Source organism: Quercus robur, chromosome 8 (genome assembly GCF_932294415.1).
Source record: "Quercus robur chromosome 8, dhQueRobu3.1, whole genome shotgun sequence".
Lineage (NCBI taxonomy): Eukaryota > Viridiplantae > Streptophyta > Magnoliopsida > Fagales > Fagaceae > Quercus > Quercus robur.
This window is the reverse complement of record NC_065541.1, coordinates 55757900-55782805: the sequence shown is the minus strand read 5'-3', so window position 1 is coordinate 55782805 and position 24906 is coordinate 55757900. Positions and strand designations below refer to the sequence as shown.

General features: G+C 31.3%; 1 protein-coding gene across 2 annotated transcripts; it reads left to right on the top strand.

Moving 5' to 3' along the window:
* Nucleotides 1-122: 122 nt before the first annotated feature.
* Nucleotides 123-4146, top strand: LOC126697148 (uncharacterized). 2 transcript variants are annotated; one of them, XR_007646157.1, is made up of 7 exons: nucleotides 123-402; nucleotides 500-690; nucleotides 802-847; nucleotides 2080-2135; nucleotides 2242-2359; nucleotides 2459-2575; nucleotides 3885-4026. XR_007646157.1 is itself a non-coding variant. In XM_050394018.1 (6 exons), exons 1-6 carry the CDS (start codon nucleotides 159-161, stop codon nucleotides 3954-3956), a joined length of 753 nt encoding a protein of 250 aa, XP_050249975.1. In that variant the 5' UTR covers nucleotides 123-158; the 3' UTR covers nucleotides 3957-4146. The 2 variants fall into 2 exon arrangements, 1 of the variants encoding a protein (XP_050249975.1); XM_050394018.1 differs by lacking the exon at nucleotides 2080-2135 and having other exon boundaries at nucleotides 2277-2359; nucleotides 3885-4146.
* Nucleotides 4147-24906: the final 20760 nt, after the last annotated feature.

Here is a 24906-nt window from a genome sequence, read left to right as displayed (position 1 = left end):
TCTCACGTGCGCGCAGACAGCGTAGTTCGTGGTCTTTATCTGAGTTTACAGTAACACACACAAGGCTCATCCATTCACAAATACCAGTATTATTCAAAATCTCAGGCTCAAATCGAAGCAATTTATTTCAGTGATTCTCTGTTTTCGTTTGGGCTTTGATGGCATTTAGCTCATCTTGCTCTTTTAGTATTGGATTTGGTGGCATTTCATGTCCTAGAGCAAGCCCTAGAAAAGCTCGTCACTGTTTAAGACATGGTCAGTTGGGTTTAGCTTTCTCTGCTGAGCGTGAGGAATCTCGGAGACCCTCCTCGATTCGCATTTCGGCGGATTCAACGCAGAAAGCCCGGTTCGTTGCTCGGCGAAAAGAGTCCGTTACAGTCCGGCAGCTCGAACGACCTCTAAGTAATGTTAGGATGGACTTTTTGGTTTTGATTTTGAGAACTGTGAAGTGGGTTTTTGGAAAGTTTTGATGGGTTTTTTGTTGTTGTTGTTGTGACAGTTGAGTATATGAGGTTGCCGGCGAGTCAGTACTCGGTGTTGGATGCGGAGCGAATTGAGAGGGTGGATGAGAACACGTTTAGGTGTTACATTTATAGGATTAAGTTCTTTGCTTTTGAGGTTTGCCCTGTTTTGCTTGTTAGAGTGGAAGAGCAGCCTAATGGGTGTTGCATTAGGCTCTTGTCTTGCAAGGTTTCTGCTTTTGCTCTCTACTTTTTGTATGTGTGTGTGTGTGTTTTTCTTTTGGTTTGAATCTGGTGGTGTCATTTTGGCCTTTGTTCTGATAATTGTTTGTTGGTACAGCTCGAGGGGTCTCCAATGGTTGCTGCGCAGAATGACAAATTTGAGGGTGAGTGATTTTGTAATTGGTTTTTGAATTAGCGTTATCACCAGACAAATTGGAATGATATATGGTTGCTATAGCATTTGAATTACAACTACTTATTAATCAGCGTGGAGTTCATGATAGAGTTCTGTTGATAATGACTATATATGTGCAGAGTGGCAATATAAAAACTTGGCTGTGTTTTGTAGATACAACTAATTGCTGGCAAATTCAGTTAGTTTCACTCTGTACGGGACATCTTTGATCACTATACTCTCTGCAACATACTTAATACTTATCAAAGCCGGTTATTACTGCATAGCCAAGCCATTTGCTTGAAATGAATTTTGAATTTCATCTTATCTAACAGATCTTGGTCATTGAGGTTAGTTACACTATTGTCGTTAGAAACACCTGGATTTGGGTATTACCACATACATGGGTTTTCGATTGGGAGAAATAATTTTGAGGGTAACTTATGGCTGGACTTGAAAATTTTAGCTTACAAGCAAAACGGTTACTTTATACATTTTTAATGGCATGGAAATTAATACAGATTTGATGGCATTATAGAAAAATAGAGGGTGGGTGGGATATTTAATTGAAGTAAGAAATCAATTAGCGGATATGGTGTAACTGATAATAAGGACTATCATGACTAATCTAGCCATCCCAAAGAGAAGATACTAACCCAAGCAATGAAACTTTGATGTCATGCTAATACAGTTTGTTGTGGATTAATTTAATAAAAGGTCCATGTTTTCCATCAATAGCGTACCTTGTGTGTTCTTAAGACAAATTTGCAAACAATAGGTGTGGGTGAAAAAGTGTTGTGAAAATAGGTGTTGTGTTATTTAAATAGCGAAAACTGTTGTTTAAACAACACAACCAAACAGGCCATAGGCCTCTAGCAAATATTTTTATTCTTTATTGCTTTACTTCCAAAATGTAGTAAATATCAATAAGCAGACAAGTATACTGCTATTGACATTAGTGAAAGTGAGCTGTCACTAAATAACTTTGATGCTAAGCAATCAATAACAGGAGAGAGAAGCACAGATGTTGATGGATATGTAGATAAACTGCTGTCTCATTATTGAATAAGTCTGATGCTATGCAATAACAGAAGTACAGAAGTGGTATGGTTATGGAGTGTAATGACTCTCCTTTATTGAATAACTTTGATGGCATTTCATTATTGATTAATTAAAATTTTAGGTTGAAAGAGACACTTCTTCACAAAGTGGTCTATGTAGATAATGGTTGCAAAGATTTGAAGTTGGGGAGGTTAACAAGGAAAGCTTACACGCAAGTAAATATATTTGATTTATTTTTGTATAACATGGAAGTGGACATAAAAAGCCTAGTTGAAAAACAACCTTAATCATGTTGAGTCATTTGGTATATGCTTTTTTCAGGAATGCTTTGACATTGATTTGGTGTGGGAATGCAGCTTCTATGGTGAACCAAGTTTCATGTGGGAGCAACCAAAGCAACTCATTTGTGCAACAACTGACCTCAGATACTGTCATCGAGGTAATGATTTTGAAGTGATTGTTTCTAGTCATTGCATAATAATTTAAAGTGTTTATAAGTATCTAAAAATTTCATTTGGGATTATTATGTTGCATCCAGGTTGGCATTGAGATTCCTTCTGCATTTAGTCTAATTCCAGTGCAAGCAATTGAATCAACTGGTACCCAAGTCCTTGAACAAGTACTGAGGATTATGCTTCCCCGATTTACAGCACAGGTTTGTTGAAACTTTTATTAGCTTTTCTTACCAATTAAACAGGAAAGTGGCAATTGCAAATCTTAAGCCTCCACATAATTCATTCCGATTAGATTTAGTCATATGTCCTTACCTGGGTGCATATTGGAATCTGGAATATGATAATTAGATAGCATTTTGGTATGCAACATTTTCAATCACAACTTCTTGCCTGTGTTGTGGCAGAGAAGGCTCCATATGGAAACTTCTATTGGTTGTGCCTACTTATTTTAATGGACCCAGGCCCATCTCAACCTTTCCTTAGGAAAAACCAATCAAATGATACTCCACAAAAAAATTTAGGGGAAAAAAAAACCCTAATTTTATACCTATGATTAATTAAACTCTATGCTTTTAATTGTGTCAATTTAAACCCTACACTCTTATTATTGTGACAATCAAAATCCCTATCCTAGTTTAATTCTGCACAAGAAATTTTACACCAATACACACAGTAAAAGGCACTGTTTTATTTAACCTGTATAACTCATCATTTAACATTAGAGAGAGATAATGAAAAACTTTATCCGAAATGCAAAAACTGATATTGAAACTGTTATTGTTCTCTCTTTCTCACTCAACAAAAACATCATTATTGTCTTTAGGAAAAAATGGTGTCATTTTTGTGTGTATATTGGTGCAACTTTCTCTCTGTTGAGGTTCAGTTTAACAAAGTGGGATTGGGAGTTTGATTGTCTTAGTAATAAAAGTGCAGAAGAGGTATCTCATGCAGTGGATGTATATATATCCTCTCTCACACAAAAAGTGTGGGTCCCATATTAATGTGGGATCCTCACACTGTGAGAGGGAGGGTGCTTATATCTGATACATGTGATATTTATTGGAACGTGTGGCATTTAAATTGGCACAATTTAAAGTGTAGAGTTTAATTTTTCTTAAGTATAAATCTATATGGGTGTGTTTGGAATTTTCCCAAAATTTTAAATAGCATTGTAAGAACTTAGGCATGTTTGTTTGGCATGCTTTTTTTGAAAGTATAGATAGGCAGAATGGTGCTAAAGTACTTATATCATTCCTGCTTATCTCTCACTCTCCTTTTAATGCTTGAGGTCTATTTACTGCTTCCCAAATTTTTCATTATTACAATGTCTGCAATGACACTTCTCCCCAAATTATTTCCAATAGTTGGTTGACCTTCCATTTTGATTCTTTTTGATCATCTAAAGAGTAAAATCTTCACATAAGAATATGCTTCGGCTAAAGAGTTTATTCTATAGAGCCATTTATGTTAATCTTGATCGATGCTTTGTTTTTGATCTTGGTTGTGCAGCTTGTGAAGGACTATCAAGCATGGGCTTCTGGTGATACTTCAAGGCAGCCTCTTGGGACAGGTGAAATATGAGATTGTGGATAACAGCACTTGCCACTGTACTGGCTTTTTCTTGACGTGCTTATTATATATTTTTACTGTATACCGTTTCACTGTTTCATAGATTGTAGTATTGTTAAAATTTATTTAGGAAATGATTTATTTAACTTGTTGCTATTGATTGTTACAATTTCATCTTGTGAATAACTTTTCCTTGGACTTAGTTCTCCCGCAATCAATTCTTTACCTTGCTCCCTAAGGATTTAGTGGGGCTGCCGAGATTATTGTTTAAATCTTCAGCTCTATATATTTTCATAGAACTCGTCAGGGTGCAACCTATTGGTTGGAGGCTTGGGATGAGACGATTTGTAGATCCAGACATCCTGGGTTCATCCCCACTAAGAGTTTCCCTGGATTACCTAATACACAGTTTTGGCAGGTAGGATCGTGTATTCGTGATTTACTTCTTAGGGGTGAGTCAAAAGAGCCCTACCTTGGTGAGGTTCCACTTCATTTAAAAAAAAAAATCATAGACCTCAAAACAGGAGATATTGAAACTCAGATTGAAAAGGAAATAAATATAATGTGTGCTCAACAAGTTATTCTAGTGGGCTTTGAAAATACTAGTAAATCTTTAAATTTTGATTCAGCATTCATTAACTTCAGGAAAGGGTTTTCAGAAAATTTGTTCTCTCTATCTGATAAAATTTGAGGTGAACCTCTCCCCCCCCCCCCTCTCTTTCACCATTTTCCTTACATTAAGTGGGAGTGAGTGGGATAATTTGAACTCAGATTTTCCCTATAGAGAGAATTGGGTAGTGTTATTGAGTTATAAGGCTCTTAGCACCAAACTAATTAGAATTCCAATAATTAAGAAGATAAATTAATTGGCAAGGTTAGATATGGATTTATGCCTTCAAGAGAGTATGAACCTGATGGCTTTGGCAACCATGCTTGGTCAGTTGCTATGTAGGTGGAAATTTGCGAGTGGCCAGGGAGGTATGAGGATTGCATATGGTACAAACTCAATATTTTTTTTTTCTCTAACGCTACCTTGGGGAATCCTTTTTCAAGCTTTTTAAGAGAAGGATTCATGGGGGTTTATGAATTAAGAAGGTTTGATTGATCTAGGACCTCTGGGGAAAACCCTTACATTTCATCGAACAAAAGACCAACTCATGCAAATGTCAAAGATTGGATGGAGAGTTGTTTTTGTTATGCTTTGGTTAGAGATCTACTAGTTACATCCTTGGATCATGCTCCAATGGTTTTGTTCACTTACAGGGAGAAGAAAAGCTACCCTAAACTCTTCAAAATTGAAGAAATATGGACAACGGATAAGAATAGCTCAGTAGTGGTGACAGATGCTTTGGATAGAAGCAGTTGGTTCTTCTCCCTACAAATTATCTTAGATCAATCTATGAACCAAACGTTGAAGTGGTGGAACAAAAACTCTTTTTGTTTGTTTAGAACAAAATATCCTATCTAAAACATGCGATTGATTCAATCCAACAAGAAGCTCAACCATAAAAATTTTTGAAAAAGAAAAATAAACTAAATCCAGGAATTTCAAGAAGCTCTGAATCTTGAAGAAATCCTAAGGAAACAAAAATTCTGACTCCAGTGGTCGGATGAAGTAGAAATGCCAGAATTCTTTTGGCTATTTCATCTCTCTACATGAAATAGCCCTTTTTTCTTCTATAATTTTTTTTCTTACCTATCAAAGAAAAAAAAAACCAATGTAGGGGCATGGGTCTTGAACATAGGCTAAGTAGGAATTTGCTTTATTAATCGTATTACCAATGTAGCCACAATTTATTTTTTAATCGCTCATAAGAGAATTCATCCATACTTTCAGTGCATTTATCTTCAAATTTCCAGAGCCTCAAGTTCTCAACAGTAAACCAATTTAGGCTTATAAGGTTCTGCACTTCTGCAACGTTGCTTACAAGATTACCTCCAATTTTTTTTTTACCGAATAGGCTTTAAATACCATCTACCATTCCTAATCACGCAAGTGGCCTGTGTCCGGAAGAGTAATTCTATAAAATAAGATTATTGCGCATCAATGAATCATTTGCCTGTTTGGATTGAGGGGGGAGGGAGGGAAAGCAAAAAAGGAGTAGAGTAAAATAAAGTTAGCTTACTCTACTCTCCCTCCCTCTCCTTAGATCCAAATGGACCATAAAAGGCAAGGAAGGTAGAGAGTGCTAAAAGTTGACACAAAAAAGGCATTCGACAAAATGTAATGGAGCTTCTTTTGGGAATCTTGAATCAGTATGGGTTTAATGAAGATTGTGTAAATTTGATAAATCTTTGCATCTCATCTCTTATGTTCTCTTTGCGAATTGATGGATGGTAATCAAAACTGCTTTCTCAAGCTGCCAGGTTAGTTCTTATTAATTCAATTTCCTCCTCCATTCCATTGTGTGCCATGTCTACCTATGGTAGTAGCCCAAAAGCCACTTGTGCCAAGATCGACTCCATTCTTTGAAATTATGTCTAACTTTGAACAAACCTTTTTGAAATTGTAAATAGAAAATTGGGCAGCCCATAATTTTAGCCCGTTGGGCCTTTAATTGTATCACTTGGGTCTCCACCCTTAGCGTTATCTGTTAACTAATATATATGCTTTTATTGCTTAGAGCATTTTCATGTGCAATTTTTTTTTTTGTTCATTTTAGTGTAAGAATTTATTTTTTCTATTTTACATACTCATTTTTCAAAAAAATCCACATCAAATTATCTATTTTAAACTATATTTTATAAAAACATCAATCTTCTTGAATTTTTAAAGTTATTTCTCTTTCTTTGTACACAACAACTACTATCTATTCTCTTCCTTCATCCTTGAGATACGTAAAGAAATAATAAACAACTAAATCCAAAATGAAAAGTGTTTGTGTGAAAAATTTACACGATTATTATAGCAAACTTGTAAATTTCCACATTATACATGGACTGATGTGAGTTATTTTTAGGCAAAACTGTGTAAATTTTACACATTTAATTTTTTTTTTTTTATTTTATATTATAGATGGACTAATGTGAATTTTCTTATATTTTATTCTTGTTATTAATGATATTTGCTTGAAAAAGAAAAAGGAAAAAAAAAGATAAAAAGTTTTATTTATTATTATTTTTTTTTAGAGTTTCAATCTATGATATTCGCTCTTGATGATAACTCTTTATTATTAGACTAAGACATTAATCGATTTTTGGTGTAGGAGGGGCACTGGCAACGCCAAGTGTTAATCAGGGTGGTCTTGTCCACCTTGATTTTTTTATTTTTTATTTTTTAAATATAACTTCAAAAATTTTGAGTTTTAAATTAATATGGGTCTTTTGACCACTCTAGAAAAAATTTTTTTTTTGACCACCCTAAAAAAAATGCTTGAACACCCTTAATAAACAATTGAACCCATTAAAAATAAAAATCAACCTCTCCAAAATTTTTGTCCGTTGAATGTTGAAAAAAAAAATTGCAAGAAATGTTATTTTCACAATATTTTCGTATAAAATCCTAAATAACAAGTTGTTACTAATGAATATAAAATAATTTCAGTAGCAAGTTCAAATTAGAACCAGTAAAAACTTAAGGTTTTGTTGTGAAAGTGTTGCAAAAATGCTGTGAACATAACACTTCTCAAAAATTGCTCAAACAAACATATTAGCTTAAAATCTCAAATCAAATGTTTAATTGTGATTTTTTAAATTGTGTTTCAACTGGCATATTTTAAAATTGCTATTTTTTTTATATAAAAAAAATGCACACTTTTCAAATAGCTAGTCTGTTAGTATTTGCTTTAGTCTTTAGGCAAATTTGTTGGATTTATGTGATATATTTTTTCAAAAAGATAATGTATTTTGTTTATATTAGTACTTATTTAGGCAATATGTTAGTAATTGAATAGGAGATCGGTAACTTAATAATTGCTTGTTTGTGTATATTGAAAAAGATGTAGCTGATAATATTAATAGTGAAACTATCATATCATACAACAATTTTAAAATATGAAAACTTGTAAAAGAAAATTTTAAAACTTTATGTATTTTTTTTTTTAGAATACTAAATATTTTTAACACTAACACACAGGGAGAGGGGAGAAGGTTTTTAAAGAAACTTTATGTATTTGAATATGTTTTTATTTTGTGATGTTAATATATTCAAGTTTTATTATTAATAAATTTTTTAAAATTAAGTGTTTTTAATGACCACCCTCAAATTTTTTTTTTTGGAGCTGCTACTGAGGAAGGGATTGAACCCCAAACTTCTTATTGAATTATTAGAGACTTTATCAGTTGAGTTAACTGAAATCCACAAAATAGAAAGTCTTGATGTTCCGTGTTCAGATTAGAAGTAAACTCCCTCAAGCTTTGGCCTCGTATTCCCTTGGATGGAGACTGAGATTCACTTTTATCATTAAAGTCAAGATCCACTTAATCATATGTTGAAAATATACCACGGCATATGATATGAGAATCTTTTAATTTAATCTTATGACAGTATTTGTGTTACAAATTAAATCAATATTCCCTATTCCCTTTTCCCTCTTCCTTATGTGTGTGTGTTACAAATTGTCCCCACATTACTTAAGAGAGTGTGTGTTGTGTATAGTATAACTTGCCCCACTCTCCCTTTATATTAGTACTTATTTAGGCAATATGTTAGTAATTGAATAGGAGATCGGTAAGTTAATAATTGCTTGGTTGTGTATATTGAAAAAGATGTAGCTGATAATATTAATAGTGAAACTATCATATCATACAACAATTTTAAAATATGAAAACTTGTGAAAGAAAATTTTAAAACTTTATGTATTTTTTATTTTTTAGAATACTAAATATTTTTAACACTAATACACAGGGAGAGGGGAGAAGGTTTTTAAAAAAACTTTATGTATTTGAATATGTTTTTATTTTGTGATGTTAATATATTCAAGTTTTATTATTAATAATTTTTTTTTTAAATTAAGTGTTTTTAATGACCACCCTCAAAAAAAACTTTTTGGAGCTGCTACTTAGGAGGGGATTGAACCCCAAACTTTTTATTGAATTATTAGAGGCTTTATCAGTTGAGTTAACTGAAATCCACAAAATAGAAAGTCTTGATGTTCCGTGTTCAGATTAGAAGTAAACTCCCTCAAGCTTTGGCCTCGTATTCCCTTGGATGGAGATTGAGATTCACTCTTATCATTAAAGTCAAGATCCACTTAATCATATGTTGAAAATATACCACGACATATGATATGAGAATCTTTTAATTTAATCTTATGACAATATTTGTGTTACAAATTAAATCAATATTCCCTTTTCCCTTTTCCTTGTGTGTGTGTGTGTTATAAATTGTCCCCACATTACTTAAGAGAGTGTGTTGTGTGTAGTATAACTTGCCCCCACTCTCCCTTTAAAAGTTACCATGACTTTTGAGTGGAGTTGTAATGTGCCTTTGTGTTAGAACCCCTTTCCCTCTTCCTTTTGTGTGTGTGTTTGTTTCTAAAAAAAAAAAAAAATCAATATTAAAATGAAATACCACTTTCCTATTTTTGTTATATTTTCAAACATACTCTATGTCTCACCTTTCATTTTCTTATATACCTAACTAAGATTTATCATAAGTTATTCTTTAGAGAAGCGAGGGAGAGAGAAAGTCTGAATAAAAAAAAAAAAGGAAAAAAAAGAAGAGAAGGAACGATTTTACAAAATGCTATAATGCTCTTCAAACTAGTTGAGAACCGTACCATTTTGCAAAATTTTAATGCTATAATAATGCTCTTTGATTTGGCTAAAAAAAAATTCTGAAGAGCCACATGCTAAATGTGAGAGACCGGTAATATGAGTGCATAATGGAGTGTCTACACTAATATTTCTTAGCAATTTATTTGAGGACCCAATTGAGTGCCTATTATTCAAGAACAAAATTCCAATTCAACAATTTAAACCACAAATATATCTTACCATTAAGTTTAGTGACACAAATTTTTATAACTTTTTTATATGAAATGGTTTGTGTGTACACGAAGTGTTAGGTTGAACTATATTAAAACAATGTTACTCCAATAACAATTTATTAGCTTAACAAGTTATGAAAAATTTGTAAAAATTTTATTTCTCTAATGTTGCTTGTATCCTAGAGAGGAAAGTAATTTTTAATATAACAATATAAAATAAGGATGTAGAATGTATGAGCCCCTCTTTTTTATTGTTATTATTATTATTTTCTGAGGCTAAGTACTGGATGGTTGAGTCACTCTAATTGGGATTGTAAATGAACTAAGTTTTGTCTAGTAAGTAAAATATTCAAGCTTGGCTCAAGTTCAAACTAAGCCTACAAATAATGTTTGAACTTGAACTCATCAAAAGTCTAAAAACTTGAGCTCAACTTCGCTAAACTTGATTCATTAGTCAAGTCGAGCTTGAGATTCAACACAAGTTATTATAAAATCCATATTATTAAACCCATTTAGTTTGGATGGGTGGTCCAAGCTCTCAATTAATTAAATGTTTAGTAAGATATAAATTTATTTTTCAAGTTCATAAATGAGCCTATGCTTAACTTGTTTTTTATTATATTTTTATCGAGCTTATTGTTGACTAGTTTGTTCATAAACAAAATACTTATTTATTTATTCTGCTTGAGCCTGGCTCGTTTACCAAACAAATATAAAATTAAGGCTTAAACTTATTTTATTTATAAATAAACAAACATTAATGCTCTTTTTATCGAATCATCAAGATGTTTTTGAACCACTTTGTTCATTTAGAGCCCTAATTAGAAAGTTGACATATATGGGGTCACGGGCAAAAGACAAAAACGGAGAGGATTTTACCATAACTCAGAAAAAAGGAAAAGAAAGTGACGCGAAGTAGTGAAGAGTTCAATTAGAATGATGGTTAAAACTTAAAAGTGATAATGTTCCATTATGTAGGCCATGGCTATCTGGGAAAATCCATGGATGTTTCCCCTTATAATCACTAAATTCCAAAACAATATAGAGCAAAGACAACCAGAGGCCTCCAAATGGCTAAAAAGAATACACGTTGAAATGAATTTTTCATTTTTTATTTAAGTCTGAGGGCTAGTTTGGTTGGTGGTGCATTGCACTTGTTTTGGGGTACTATGCGTCCACAAGACTCTGCCGCCAATATTCTAATAAGCTAAAAATCTGGTGGAAAATCATTTGCAACAAACCAAATGGACGAAGAAACTAAAAAGAAAATGAGATGTTCACATGTGAGCCACTTAATAATTCGCATGTTGACCCATCAGAACCATGAAATTATGCAGAAGACATGACTATGGTTTTTCCCTTTTCGCTGGATAAAAAGTATAAAACTGTAATCTGTAAACCAGGGGCTGGGGGTAAATCTCTTTAGTTTGTGCTTGTGCTGTCCAATTAAAGGTAAGACTGTAAGAGGATATTATGCTTCGGATATATACACAGGGTCTTTCACAACACGTACGACTCTAGTGGATCCTATGTGTTGTGCGTGACAGGCTGGGTGAATACATGAATACACTTGAAACATGATATTCCCTCTCTCAATTAAGTCACTGTTCCTTGAGAGAGTTTATTTTAATGGTTTATTAGACTTAACAAACAAGTTTAAAAAAATTTATAGTTGTATCTTCTTTTTTTTAAGTAAAGTTTTAAAAGAGTTATACATAAGCTAATTAATTAAACAACTTAATTTAATTATACACCAAGATATACCTGTTGAACCATAAGGCTATAGGAGATTAATTAGGAAATAAGAGCTTAAGTTAATCTATTAAAGCTCAATAATATTGGACATGTCCACTTCCACAAGGGCTTTTTGGCTGTATTAAAATAGGAAGGAGAAGTTAACGTATTAATCCTCATCACCACATAAAGAAAATGATCAAAACAAATCCTCAAAGCAAAGTGCACAGTGCATCTTATATCAATTCATCACTTGTTAAACTATCTTACCCAAATAAAAAATAAAATTCAAATGCAATTTTGTTAACTTTAACAAGGAATTGATATCTTCTTATTTTAATTATTTTTTTAATAAAGTTATACCATTCTCTTTAACGTGATATAGTCTATTAACATGACTTACTGTATTAAAAAAATAGTGGTGAAGAAACCATTTATAATCTCTTTAAGTCCTAAACACACAATGATAGATTATACAGATTTTACTCAAAAAAATATACAGATTGAATGGGAGATACCCTATTGATAAAGTAAGATGAAGATTAAAATAAAGATTGGATAAAATAGTGAGATATAAAATATAAAAGAGAAAAGGGAAGAAATGTATCAAGAGAAGAGTTTGAAGAAGAAACTGACACTCGTTTATAATTGTTAAAAGGAATTGTGCATATAGTTTTTTTTTTTCCTCATAAATCTTGTCCTCCTTCCTCAGTCTTTATTCCCATCACATCAATTTCTTTTTTTATTTTTATTTTGGGAGAGGTTCAGACAGAGTGGTATTCTAGAATTTAGAGTTAGTCGTGACTTCCCGTTTTGAAATCGTATTTTCTTATAGTACAGTTTTATTTATTTATTTATTAATTTTTATTTTTTTATTTTAAGGCACAGTTGCTTCAAACAGTCAATTCACAAAAAATTGAAAAAAAAAATAGTAATTAACAAACAGATTCTAAACTTGAGTAATAATATATCAAATACATGAGTGACGTTCACTTGTGTATTGCACAACTAAACTTGGCAATTGGCGGGGTTTTTAGTTGAGCAATGATTATTATACATATACACATTTTTTTAACTAGAACGGTGACTTTAGAGTATGTATAAGAGTTATTTCCCTCTTAATTTTTGTCAATTTTATTCGTAACGAACAAAAATTTTTTATCTTACTTTTCACGTTTTACTATATGATTCTATTAGCATAATAGTTACAGGCACGTTGATTGAGGAAAAAAAAGGTAGGATTATGCACAGAAAGTTATGGGGCTTTTCATGGAGTGAAATGGCATATTCCCTACACTGGAACTAGACAGCAGCAAAGTCCAACCCATGTATGGGTTACAATTACATGCATGGACCCAAAAATATTATTGTTCTTTCATTTTTCCCAAATTCTATCAATAACTTAGGATTCTATATATACTCTTATTCATCACCACCTTCAAAACCCCAAATCCAGGAAAGACACTTCCAACTGCAATGTGATTTTGTTTTCCAAAGAGGCTACCAATTCTGACCAAGTTATATATTATCTCTATAGTAGATCAAACACCATGAAACTCCAAAGGTGCAGAGTAATGGAGGAAATTATTTTCTGGCTAAATGGAGATGGATTTTTGCTAAAACATTATAGAATGATTTGGTTGATGGAAAGGAGACAAATTGCATAGAGACGGAGGATAATAATAGATTACCTAACACAACTTAACACTGTTTTTTATATACCAAAGTCTTTGTCTCAATGCTAATGGACACATATAAATTATTGTCCTAGAATTACGTTTCATGCACACAATATTGTACATTACCGCATATGGTTTGTTCCTTAGAGCGAGAGCAACTTTTGTGGTCTCATATATTCATTCACATTATTGTGTAAGAATAATGTCAATAATGTGGTCAAAAACATTTCAATAAGATACAATCAAGAGTTCTATAATTTATAGTATAGCTTTCAAAGCAATTATTCCTTATTATATATCTTATTGGCATATCTTGGATTGTCATGAAAAGGCAGAATTATTTTTTATTTTTAAATCTTGGATGACTATTTAATGGTTTATATTTTTTTAAAAGATATGACCTCCATATTTAGCTTTACATGCTTAATTAGAACTTTTGGAAGATATAGAAATTGTGGAACAACAGAGTAAATGACTAATGGTCATTTTCAATGATTCAGAAAACCATAATTGGGTTTTGTGGCTCAAATTAATTCCAAGTTGTCCACAAAGAAGTCATGCTGAAAAGTCTCCTGATTACAACATCAGGGTACTGGTAATCAATTTGCTAGTTTTATTTTTTTTGTAAAACCTTGTTTTATTCAAGAATTTCTAGTTGCTAGTCTAATCAAATAGCCCTTAAACCTCAGTTACAATCTTGTGTTTAATGAAATGAGCTGAAAATGAAGGAAGCCATGTTCCCTTGAATTTATAAATAATATAACTAAAAATATGAGAGTGTACAAACTACTAATAACAGTTAGGTCAAGCTAATGATATCTTGGGCTTATTTTTATTTTTTATTTTTTTGATACAAGATAGAATTCTACTCTAACTTAATCTAAGTGTATATGTGTATGAAATTCCCTCCTGGAAACTTAAACTCTGACTCTTGCACCCCATACCTCACAAGTATTTATACTTGTAGGGTGATCATCGCACCAAGAGTGTGCAGTGATTGAATGTTACTTATCTAATATAATAAATTATCTGTAATTTGATTTAAAAATTAATAATTAATAACCAAATAAGAAGATACAGATGTAAATTAACATTTTGTTCAGGCAAGTCATTGTTATATTATTTTCAGGCACTCTCATTCACCTTTTCTTTTGGTCAAGCAAGTCATTGTTCTATTTCCCTACAACATTATCCTTAAAACAGATCCAAGTTAAGCATGGTTAATCCAAAAAAGTTTTATATAAAAAGACACGTACCCTTTTTTCCGATTTGATATGTCAGAATTATATAAAAAACAAAATGGCGACAAAACTTCCTTGACCTATCCTTATCATTATAATTATTAGATGGGTTGCATCATGCGCGCATATATATATCTATAATATATTCAGGTGAGCTTTCACCTTATCCATTTCTTTATTTTATTTTACCAATACATGCCAAGAGTTCGAATGGGTTTTATCGTTTTACATTATCAAAAAAAAAAAAAAAAAAAAAAACCTTGAAAATCAAGGCAAGAGGAAGGAACGTAGTTATGTTGCCAAGCAAATGCATAAAGGCAAGTGGGCTCCATGAGGGAACATTCCTCCTTTCACAACATGATATATAGACCCCAATGCATGACACCTGGAATTAAAAATATGTTCCCAAATTTTAGTATTATTTTGAGATGTTTATATCACAATAACAATTGTTATTTGTTGGTGTGACACTATTTATCAAAAAAAAAAGAAAGTATTTGATAGGCTGAAGTTACACTTTTTATATATATATATATATAAATATAAAATAAAAAAAATTCACAGTACATATTATATTTTGTATAGTATAATATAGAACACAAAAAAAAAGAAAAAAAAAGAGTTTTTTATTTGTCATTTTTATGGAACCATCCTTTTAAGTAATCGTAATTTTTATGATTCTTGTTTTTAGAAATTGTCTTTTTTATTTGTTTTTATATACCTATTATTTGCGAAATATAAGAGACACCCCCCTTCTTTTATCATGCTTATATTTAAATAAATAAATAAATAACTTTAAGGATTTTTTTTTCTTTTCTCTCTTTCAAAAAAGAGTTTTAATGATATCGAATGGAAGTCAACGTACGCATGTAGTCGTGTACTTATTACGACATTTAAAAAAAAAGATATTTCGGACACTGTATGGGAAGTAATTCATGGCTATTAATTAATTGGCCAACCAAAAAAAAAAAAAGGCTAATACTAATAGTAAAGGAACCACTCATATTATACCAAGTGATGCTACGTTGAATTTGAAAATTGGATACTATAAAATCAAATTTTAAAATTGGAGAAGTGATTTTTTTTTACCATGCAATAACATCAACTTTAGAAGTAAGTGGTGACATATGCTCTCTCTCTCTCTCTCCAAATTTTTAATAGATAAAAGTTACCATCCATTATATAGCTTAATTACTATAATCACCGTGATACGCAGATAATGCAACTATGATAAAGAATTTTATAACTCAATTAGTTTACTTTTCTTGATGTTTCCAACGAAAACGTTCGGAGTTTAAATTTTATTATCTTCTAATTATCAAATTATTAAATTAGAAAAAAAATCTCGTAACCACTTAATGAAAAAAAAAAAATACATCACACAATTTCTAGTTTTTTATATTATTTTTTTTTAAGATAGAAAACAATCTCCTAGTTTTTGGCCAAGAGTAGATTATTATGTTCAACAGACCCAGCGATAGGATGTGCTTTTCAAAGAATATAAAATGAGAACTTTATTATATTTGAAACTCCTTTCCAATGTTGGAACCAAGAAAAAATTCTACATAAAACAGAGGCTACCATATTTCATCTTCCCCCTTAAGTAGTAATGATTAAGTAAAAATAGGTTGGCTAGGGTAGCCTTTAATTCTAAAACCTTAGTCATCGGGCAATTCAAACCCTTCAATCAATGGCCCCGCTAACAAAATAATTTTGTTTGGCTTCAATCTTATGTAAGCATGCTAATCAAAGAACTTAATTAATTACCCCTTTAATATTATCTAGCTACTTTATAGAAAAGATGGCCAATGAGTAGTAGCTTAATTACTTGAGCTTTAGATTGCAATCAAGTATACATTTTCTTTATTAAAAAACTTTCTTGACTTTGAGAGAAAGCAACTTTAAAGAATCTTGTTCTCCAATCACTATAGAGCTTTCAATTGTGGCCTATTATTTTTTTTGAAACCAATTGTGGCCTATTAATTAACTCGTTTTATTGTCCCCTTTGCATCCCATGTAAGAGATACAATTAAAAGAAAAGGAAGATTTATTATATATTTATATATACACACACAGATGGACCTCATAAATAAGGACCTAGATTTGTTTCATACAAAAATATAGAAATAAATAAATAAACAACCTAAAATTTGTAACTATTTTACAAAAGGCCATTTTGATTTAATTTGGATAAAGAAATTGTAGGGGGCGGTTTTTGGGGCTCAGGCCCAACAGGCGAGTGGTTCTGGCCCAAAAGTCCCTCAATAATGAATTTGTAGAGAGTAGGTTACAGAACTAGGTCTTTGACAGAGGAAACGTAGTTATGAAGAAGCCATGCAACCAGTTGGACGTAGGGATATTCCTCCGAGCTTTTGGGAATAACAGTCCGTGGGGCTGTATCTTCTGCTTTTTATCTCTAACTCCTTTCTCTTTTTCTATCTTTTTCTTCTTCCTACTTGCGATCCCTTGGCCATGGGGATCTCCTTCTCTTATATAGCATCCTTCCTAAGATCACGACCCTACACTTGTTAATCATCTGGGCCTCTACTTGAGTGCCTGTCCCATAGGACATCCTCCCCCTTTTTTGTGAGTTGCATTGGCCAAGATAATTCTGTGCTCCTGTCCTTTCCACATTAATGCGGCTGGAAAAGTAGCTCCTTGGCATTTAATGCGGCAATCATGGTTGCCCCCCTCCCTGAACGTCATGCACTGTTCCTTCGTATTGGATGACTTTTCGCCATGCATAGGGTGTGAATCGGACACACACTTGGCGAGTCCGAGGAGGTACTCCTCCTCGGACGCCACTAAGCAGGCCCGGCCCAACATGGTTGGGCCGGGGTATCCTATGCCCATGCCCTTTCTTCTTGTCGTGATTGGGCTTAGTATATGTACTATGGCCCAACGTCGACTGATGGATTTTACCCTCACAGAAATATTTCGATACTAATAAATATTGGTGTAATATTTATTTATTTATAAACATATAAGTTATAATTAATATATTTTATAAGTTCAACAGATTAGCTAGTTACATTAGTCCTAATAGCATGTTTTAAAACCGTTTTTATTTCTTATATCGATGAAAACACTTGAATTTTTTTTTCTTTACAAGCTAATATTTTAATTGGTACATTTCAGGGGTATTTATACCTATTTAATGACCGATTCAGAAAATATCAGTCAACACTACCAATACAATACAATATTGACAAATTTGCTAATACCCCTTTCTTCTCCCTAGCTTTAATTTTTTTTTTTTTTTCATAATAAATATATTTATATAGTCATTTAAAGTTTGGCCCCCCAAGAAAATTAATTGGTTCAAAGAGGCTCTAGAAAAATGAAATGAATAGTTAGGTTGTGACGTATGGCCCTCCTGAAAAAATATATAATATAAAAGAATTTTTGAAAATGATTTTCTACAATTTTGTTGTTTTAAGTTGTTAGGGTTATATTTTTTATGTAATAGGCTAATTCTTTGACAAAATGCACTTTACTTGTAATTGGGTAGATTTAAGTTGAGTTTAATACATCAAGAAATATGTTGTTCAAACATATCAACTGTTAGTATTAAATACATGAAAATTGATCCAAGAAGCAAGTGAAGAAAAACTGTTTTATTAAAGATCGACAGATAGCTGCTATTGAGACTAAATGGGAAGCTTGACACAAGCTCAATCTATCAAGAATTAAGATTTCAGGATTTCTAGGTCTAAAATTTGGCTCATGTTGATGTATTTGTTTAGGGTGTTTTTTCTCACAACCCTAGACATATATAAGACTTATTTTAAGAGCCGTCACATACGCACACAGAGACTAAGAGTTTAATTTTTTCTGTGAGAAGCTACTGCATTTGTATGCTATAGGGTTTTGTAAACAAGTGTTTCCTGATCCTCATTGTTGATGAAGTGAAGAATTTCGTAGCCAACAACAATCATTCAAGTTGCTGGAGTTAGTCACGTACTGGGATCCGTGCAAAGGAAGTAGTAATAGATTGGAGATTTGTGCATCAAAGCAAAGAAGGCTACTACAAGATAAAGTCCAATGGGGTATTGGAGCGAAGGTTTAACTGTAAGTTGGTATTTTGGGATAGGCTAGGGTAATAGTAAGATTCCTCATACTTGTAGCTGCTTGATTATTGATTAGTGTATTCTTGGGAGCAGTGATGTTAAATTCACCCAGTGAGAGTTTTTTTTTTCTTACGAAAGGTTTTTCCCATTTGTCAGCAAATCACTGTGTCAATTTAATTTCCACTGCATTTAGTTTATTTGGTGATTTGTTGGTGCCTCCACGATTTGCATGTAATTTGATCTAATTAATCAACTTGGGTAATTAAATTAATTAACCGGGGTTAAGCTATCTTAACACAACATAAATGACTAAAGTACTTTAGTATTTAAGCAAAAATATTTTCTTAATTATCCTTTTATTTTCATTCAAGCTAAAATAGTTTATTGCACTTCAATTAATATATATGTGTTCCTATTTATTTTATTAACCATTATATTTCATACTAGTTTTTTTCTCCTCAAAATTTTAATGGGGTGGTAGCAGATATGAAGCCCACCTATATATATTTTTTCTTGAATAGTGTTAAATAGTTGATAAGTTTTAAAAAAATCAATAATCTACCAATTTGTTTATAGAGTAGTTATGCTTGTGTTTATTCTTCCTTTTTTCCTACAACTATAAAATGAGTATTTTTAGTATTGTCAAAATAATTTTCAAAATAAAAAGGAAGATGATTTTCTAAAGATTTTTTTTTTGGATTTTTTTTTTATTTTTTATTTTTTACAGTGAAAAGGAAATTATTGTGAGGGCAAAGATGTTGTACTTGCCATGCACAACAAAATATCAACACTTTTCGGCCTTAGCTGTCCATGGACCATCACCTCTATGACTATAGTTACTTTAATCTTTCAAAGATTAAAATGAAAAAAGATAGGCAGCTGGTTTTCTGGCAAAATTGTTCAACCCCACCAGCTCATACATGAATCATTATATCATTGAAGATGGTAGATCGAATTGCAAATTAGAGAGGAGATAAAATGCTCGAGTATACTTGAACTAACCCTTCAAAAAAGTAAAGATAAAAGTAGCTAGCCTCAAAGTAAAAATAAAAGTAGCTAGCCTCATCACATACAGTTTGTGCGTGCGATGTGACTTTTTACACAGTTTGTTCGTGCGATATGACTTTTTTTTTAGGGGGGGTTTAGTTTCATAGTTTAGCAAGAAAAAAAATAGTGAATTTGTTTAAATTTTTTAAAAAAGATAAGAGATTAGAACAGAGTTTGTCTGTTTAAATTTCAAAAAAGGAGAAGAGATAAAGAGATTGTAAACTGCTGAAAACGTGAGTTTAGTGAGAAGTTTCAAATAGTGAGTTTTTATTTTACAAATTTGTCTCCTTTAAATGAAAAATATACATAGAGATGAAGCTAGCTTTCGACATAAAATGACTTAATATAATAGATAATAGATGTACCACACAAACCAGGAATTAAGCTCGTCCCAAGGATAGATTTGTGAACAATTGTGGAGCACAAATGCCTTTTAAACGTGTGATTAGAGATTTCTAATATCGTTGTTTAAGTGTTGTGAAAATACGTATGAGTTAAAAAATATTGTGGAAATACGTGTTGTAGTGTTTAAACATTGAAAACTGTTGTTTAAACAACTGTACCAAACACCCCTATAGAATTTGAACTTATAGTATGCTGTATATGTTTTATAGTAATTGTTCTTTATCATCAAACAAAAGTATCAATTGAATTTTGATATAGACATGATTCCAATTTAAATCTCTTATTCGGTTATTCCCTGCTAGCTAGACTCTACTTGAAACCTATAACCTATAGTATATTTTCATTAATTCCAAAGAAAATGATAAAGAAAAAAAAAAGAAAAAAAAGAAAAAAAACAAAATTAGTGTTTTGGATGAGGTGATCAAATGTGAGACATTTTGGAAACAAACCCAACAAAGACTTTTGACTTGGTACAAGTCTAAAAAAACCAGTACTTGTAGAGCAATCAGTGACGTTTGTTTTTGAGGCTCCTAATCAGTCATCAATCTGGGGGGAAAAAAAAGAAGTATATTCTCATTCTCAAAGACACTTGTGCCTCGAACATGACCTTTTTTTTTTTTTTTTTTTTTTTTTTTTTCGAGTTCAATTTTCAACATCAGCAGCATTGAAAAAGGAAGCCCAACATACATGAATGATACATATGCTCAACCTCCAATAAGCGTTAAGAGTAAGACAAGGCCCTGATTTCCCTCGTGGCAATTCCTAGATATCAAACTGGTCCCTCTTGTTGAAAAAAGAAATTTAAAAAAAGGACCTCTTACTTTCTACTTTCTTGCTTTGGTACACCCTGAAGTTATTCTCCCTCTAGGTGTTACTGTACTTGTCACCCTATCTTTTTTACTTCAATAGACATAACTTTTTCTGTGATTAAGCTCCACTTGTCCCTCTACTTTTTCTCCCTTTGTGTGCCAGCAGGAGATTAGTATCACCTTTTTCTTTTGATTAATTTATTTAAAAATCCCTAAAATAATATGTTTTTAGCCCTTTAGATAATTTCACAAAAATATTATTATAACATCAAAATAAGGTGTATGCAGCTCAACTAATTGACACATTCTAGTATTTCTAACGAAGATATTTTGGGTTTAAATATTTCATTCCTCGTTGTAACGATCAAATTTATCTCCCCAAAAACATCAAAATTTGGTGAGATACTTTGAAAATTTTGTTTACAATACTAATCTTTTCATTTTTGAAATCAGGAATATATATATATATATATATATATATATATTAGAGTTCTTAGGATAACTTCATTGTCACTGGTAGAGCATCCTTAGGCTAGGGTCCATGGTCCCCCAAATTTGTTTAATTTTAATCTTATGTAAAAAAATCTTATTAATATGAAATGGCAAAGTACCTAGGCTTATAAATCCCAAAATATACATATATATATATATATATATATATATATGTGTGTGTGTATAATTTTTCAAAGCATATAATTTCTTAAAAAATTTCAAGTTATGTTTATTTAAATAGAATTACAATCTCATTATTTGATAAGTTTTATATATCTATTATTAATGACGTAATAAAATCCAATTCACTTATTTTAAAACAAATTAATAGAATTTTATAAACTCAGTGATAGAATTGTCCTAAGAAGTTTAAGGAATTTTAATTCATTAGTAATATAAATATTCATTTGTTAAATTTAAACCTAGTTTCCAACATTCAAGCAGACAAATTGTAGTGTCCGTTTTGCTGCCCCTACGTACCTTGTTAGCTCTAGAGTCTAGACCAGCTCTATATTGAAATGAACCAAATGGCTACCTAGTTGGCATCAATCTAATATGAACAGTCAAAACTAATTAAGCTTTACACCCTCATTTGCCGACACTGACCAAGTCAGATTTCCTCTTTGAGATTTCTATTTGAAGAATATCATAACTTTGGAGGCCTTAGTGACAAATAGGAAGGAATCATTTAAAAAAAAAAATCTTAGGAAAATTCAAATTATACACATATTTATTTTATAGGAAATTATCTTCAACTGCCATCAAAATTAATTGCCTTAACTCAGAATTTTATATCAGTATATTGTCAATAGATGTGTCTATGTATGTGAAGAAAATATCTCATGTATCTGTTGTATGTAACAGACATGTCATAATTAGTAGGATTTAGACACTTGTATAACCTACATGCTACATGTTATAAGACCTCAAATACGTGCATCAAATGCAAAAGATAATTCTTCGTGTGTTTGACAGCCTATTGATGTTTCAGTCCTTATTAGATATAACAACATGGCCTTCCTAATGTTGGTGAGACCAATATATATATAAACTCTAGTGACACATCCAAACTCACACCTAAATTCACATCAAGTTTATATGTCAATTTGTAATTAGTGTTATAAATCCACTTTTTCACTAAGTATCACCCGTGGCCTTATGGGTAAGTATTGTAATCCAATTTCTCTCTCTCTCACACACATAAAAGTAAGCTTGTTTCACCTACAATTTATTTATTTATTTTTGCGGTAGAGAGAACTGAACTGTAGCACTTTCAACATGTTTGTGTGTATATATATCATTGTCATCATTATCACTTAAGCATCTTATTAATCTAATGTGGTTTTCGGTTTTCCCATAATTGTGTATCTTTCTCAATTTTTAAGTGAAGCTTAGAGGCTGTTTGGATGGCTTGTTTCCATAACTCAATTCTTTGTTTCCATAACTCATAACTCAAAAATGGTGGGACCCATAGCTAGAAGTCCGTTTGGCTGCACGATATCTTTGTTTCCATAACTCTGTTTTCATCACTCAATTTTCTGATTTTTGAGTTATGGAAACTGAAAACACATTTTGGCTGTTTTCAGTTTCCATAACTCATAACTCAATGGCATTTTTGTAATTAAACACACATGAGACCCATTAGTCATAACTCAACCGCAACTTTTGACCAATCTACCTTTTTTTTTTTTAATTTATTTTTTTATTTTTTTATTTCACTGGGTTCGGTGAGTTTGGGTACTTGAATGAAAAAAAAAAAAAAAAAAAAAAAGCTGCACTGAGTGACAGGTATGGGGCCCATAAACAATGTGAAAAATATTGAGTGATGAGTAATGAGTAATGGTGCCAAACGAGTAGGGTATTTTAAGTGATGAGTGATGAGTGACGGAAATTGAGTGATGAAAAAAAGTGATCCAAACAGTCTCTTAATTTGTCATAATTTGATCCTAAAACTGTACATTTTCCTAGTCTCGATGTCTGGCTCACACATTTCTTTATCCAAATTCCATATATAGTACATATTTTTTCTTTTATTTTTGATAAACATATATAGTACATATTGATTGCACAAATTCTGAAATATTTTTGATTTTATGGAGGTATTTTAATTTTTAAATGACAAAGAATAGATAATGCAGTTGAAAAAGAGAAATTATACAGTCCTCATGGTTGACTACGTCAGTTGTTCATTATTCCACTAAAAAACTCTCACTTGTTCAAAATTGTTGAATTAGTAATCAGTTTCTATTTAAATTTTTTTTTGACCCAGCAATTTTAAGTAAGTAGGATTCTTTTAGTGGAATGATGAACCACATTATTTGTCCACCATGAGAACCTTATAATTTTTCGTTGAGGAGGCAAGTTAATATTCCCTTATTACAAGTTACAACAAAAATATGATAAAGCACTATTGATTTTGCTGAGTTGTACATAGTTGAAAATTTGAAATCAATATATTTTGTTTTGTTAAGGTTTTTTATTTTTTATTTTTGGTTTAGTATTATAATTTTCCATTCATTCATCTCTTTTTGTATATTAAAAATCAGTAGCAAATTTGAGTTTACTGAATGCCTAGAGATTTTTTTGTTCAAAAAAAAAAAAAAAAAGATTTTTTGGTTTTTGGTGTAGACCGAGATTGAAATCCAGAATTTTTATTTAACTATTAGAGACTTTATCAGCTGAGTTAATTAGAACCCACATCTGAATGCCTTTTTGGTTCCATAAAAAAAGAAAAAGAAAAAGAAAAGAAGCCTCTTTGGCTAAGTGGTGTTATTTTTGAGTTCAAATCCCTCTTCCTTATTTGTTGTTCAGAGTTATATAATAATTAAATAAAGAAATAAACCAAAATGTAGTCAAACTTTTAAAAAAGTTTTTTTTATTGGTGTATTTTTCTTCGTTTTCTATCGAACTTATTTTATTAATATTAATCATTCCTCTGAGAACTTTCCAAAAATTTCGCTTAAATTTCTCTACCTTATTTTTTTGGATAGGTAAATTCCTACCTTTATGCTCGCACAAAGGCACAAGTCAACATTAGGACTTAAGAAGGACTTTGACATCTTAACGTACATAAGACCTACAATGTGGAAATATTCAAGAATATATTTTATTTTATTTTATTTTTTAAAATAGTTGTTACTATTGAGAATTAAGTAAGAGAAACCACAATGGAAATTCCGCCAGAAATTGACAAAGTCTAAGAGAAATCTTTTATAATCAATACCGAAAAACATCTAAAAATAGTAAGTTCCTAAAAATAATATTTCCCATGAGTCAGAAATTAATTGATCTCAATTATATTCTCAAACAAAAAATAATTGATCTTAATTATAAATGAAGGGTCATGTTAATGGGTGCTTTTAAGACAATTGTTAATAAATTATTTTAAGAATTTTTTTTATACATTTTTATGAGAAATTGAAAAATTTATCAAAATATTAATTGTTTTTTTTCTTTTCTAATAAAAAAATTTTAAAAATAATTTACTAATAAATGCTCTTAGAATATTCGTTAATTTTTTTCATAAACATTATTGATTAAATTGATCATAAGAAT

Excerpts from the sequence above, each read along its gene's own strand:
- LOC126697148 (XM_050394018.1), top strand. The coding sequence starts at position 159 with ATGGCATTTAGCTCATCTTGCTCTTTTAGTATTGGATTTGGTGGCATT. Across the intron at positions 848-2,276 it reads GCAGAATGACAAATTTGAGG|CTTCTATGGTGAACCAAGTT; the intron begins GTGAGTGATTTT and ends GTGGGAATGCAG. Across the intron at positions 2,576-3,884 it reads TTCCCCGATTTACAGCACAG|CTTGTGAAGGACTATCAAGC; the intron begins GTTTGTTGAAAC and ends TTGGTTGTGCAG.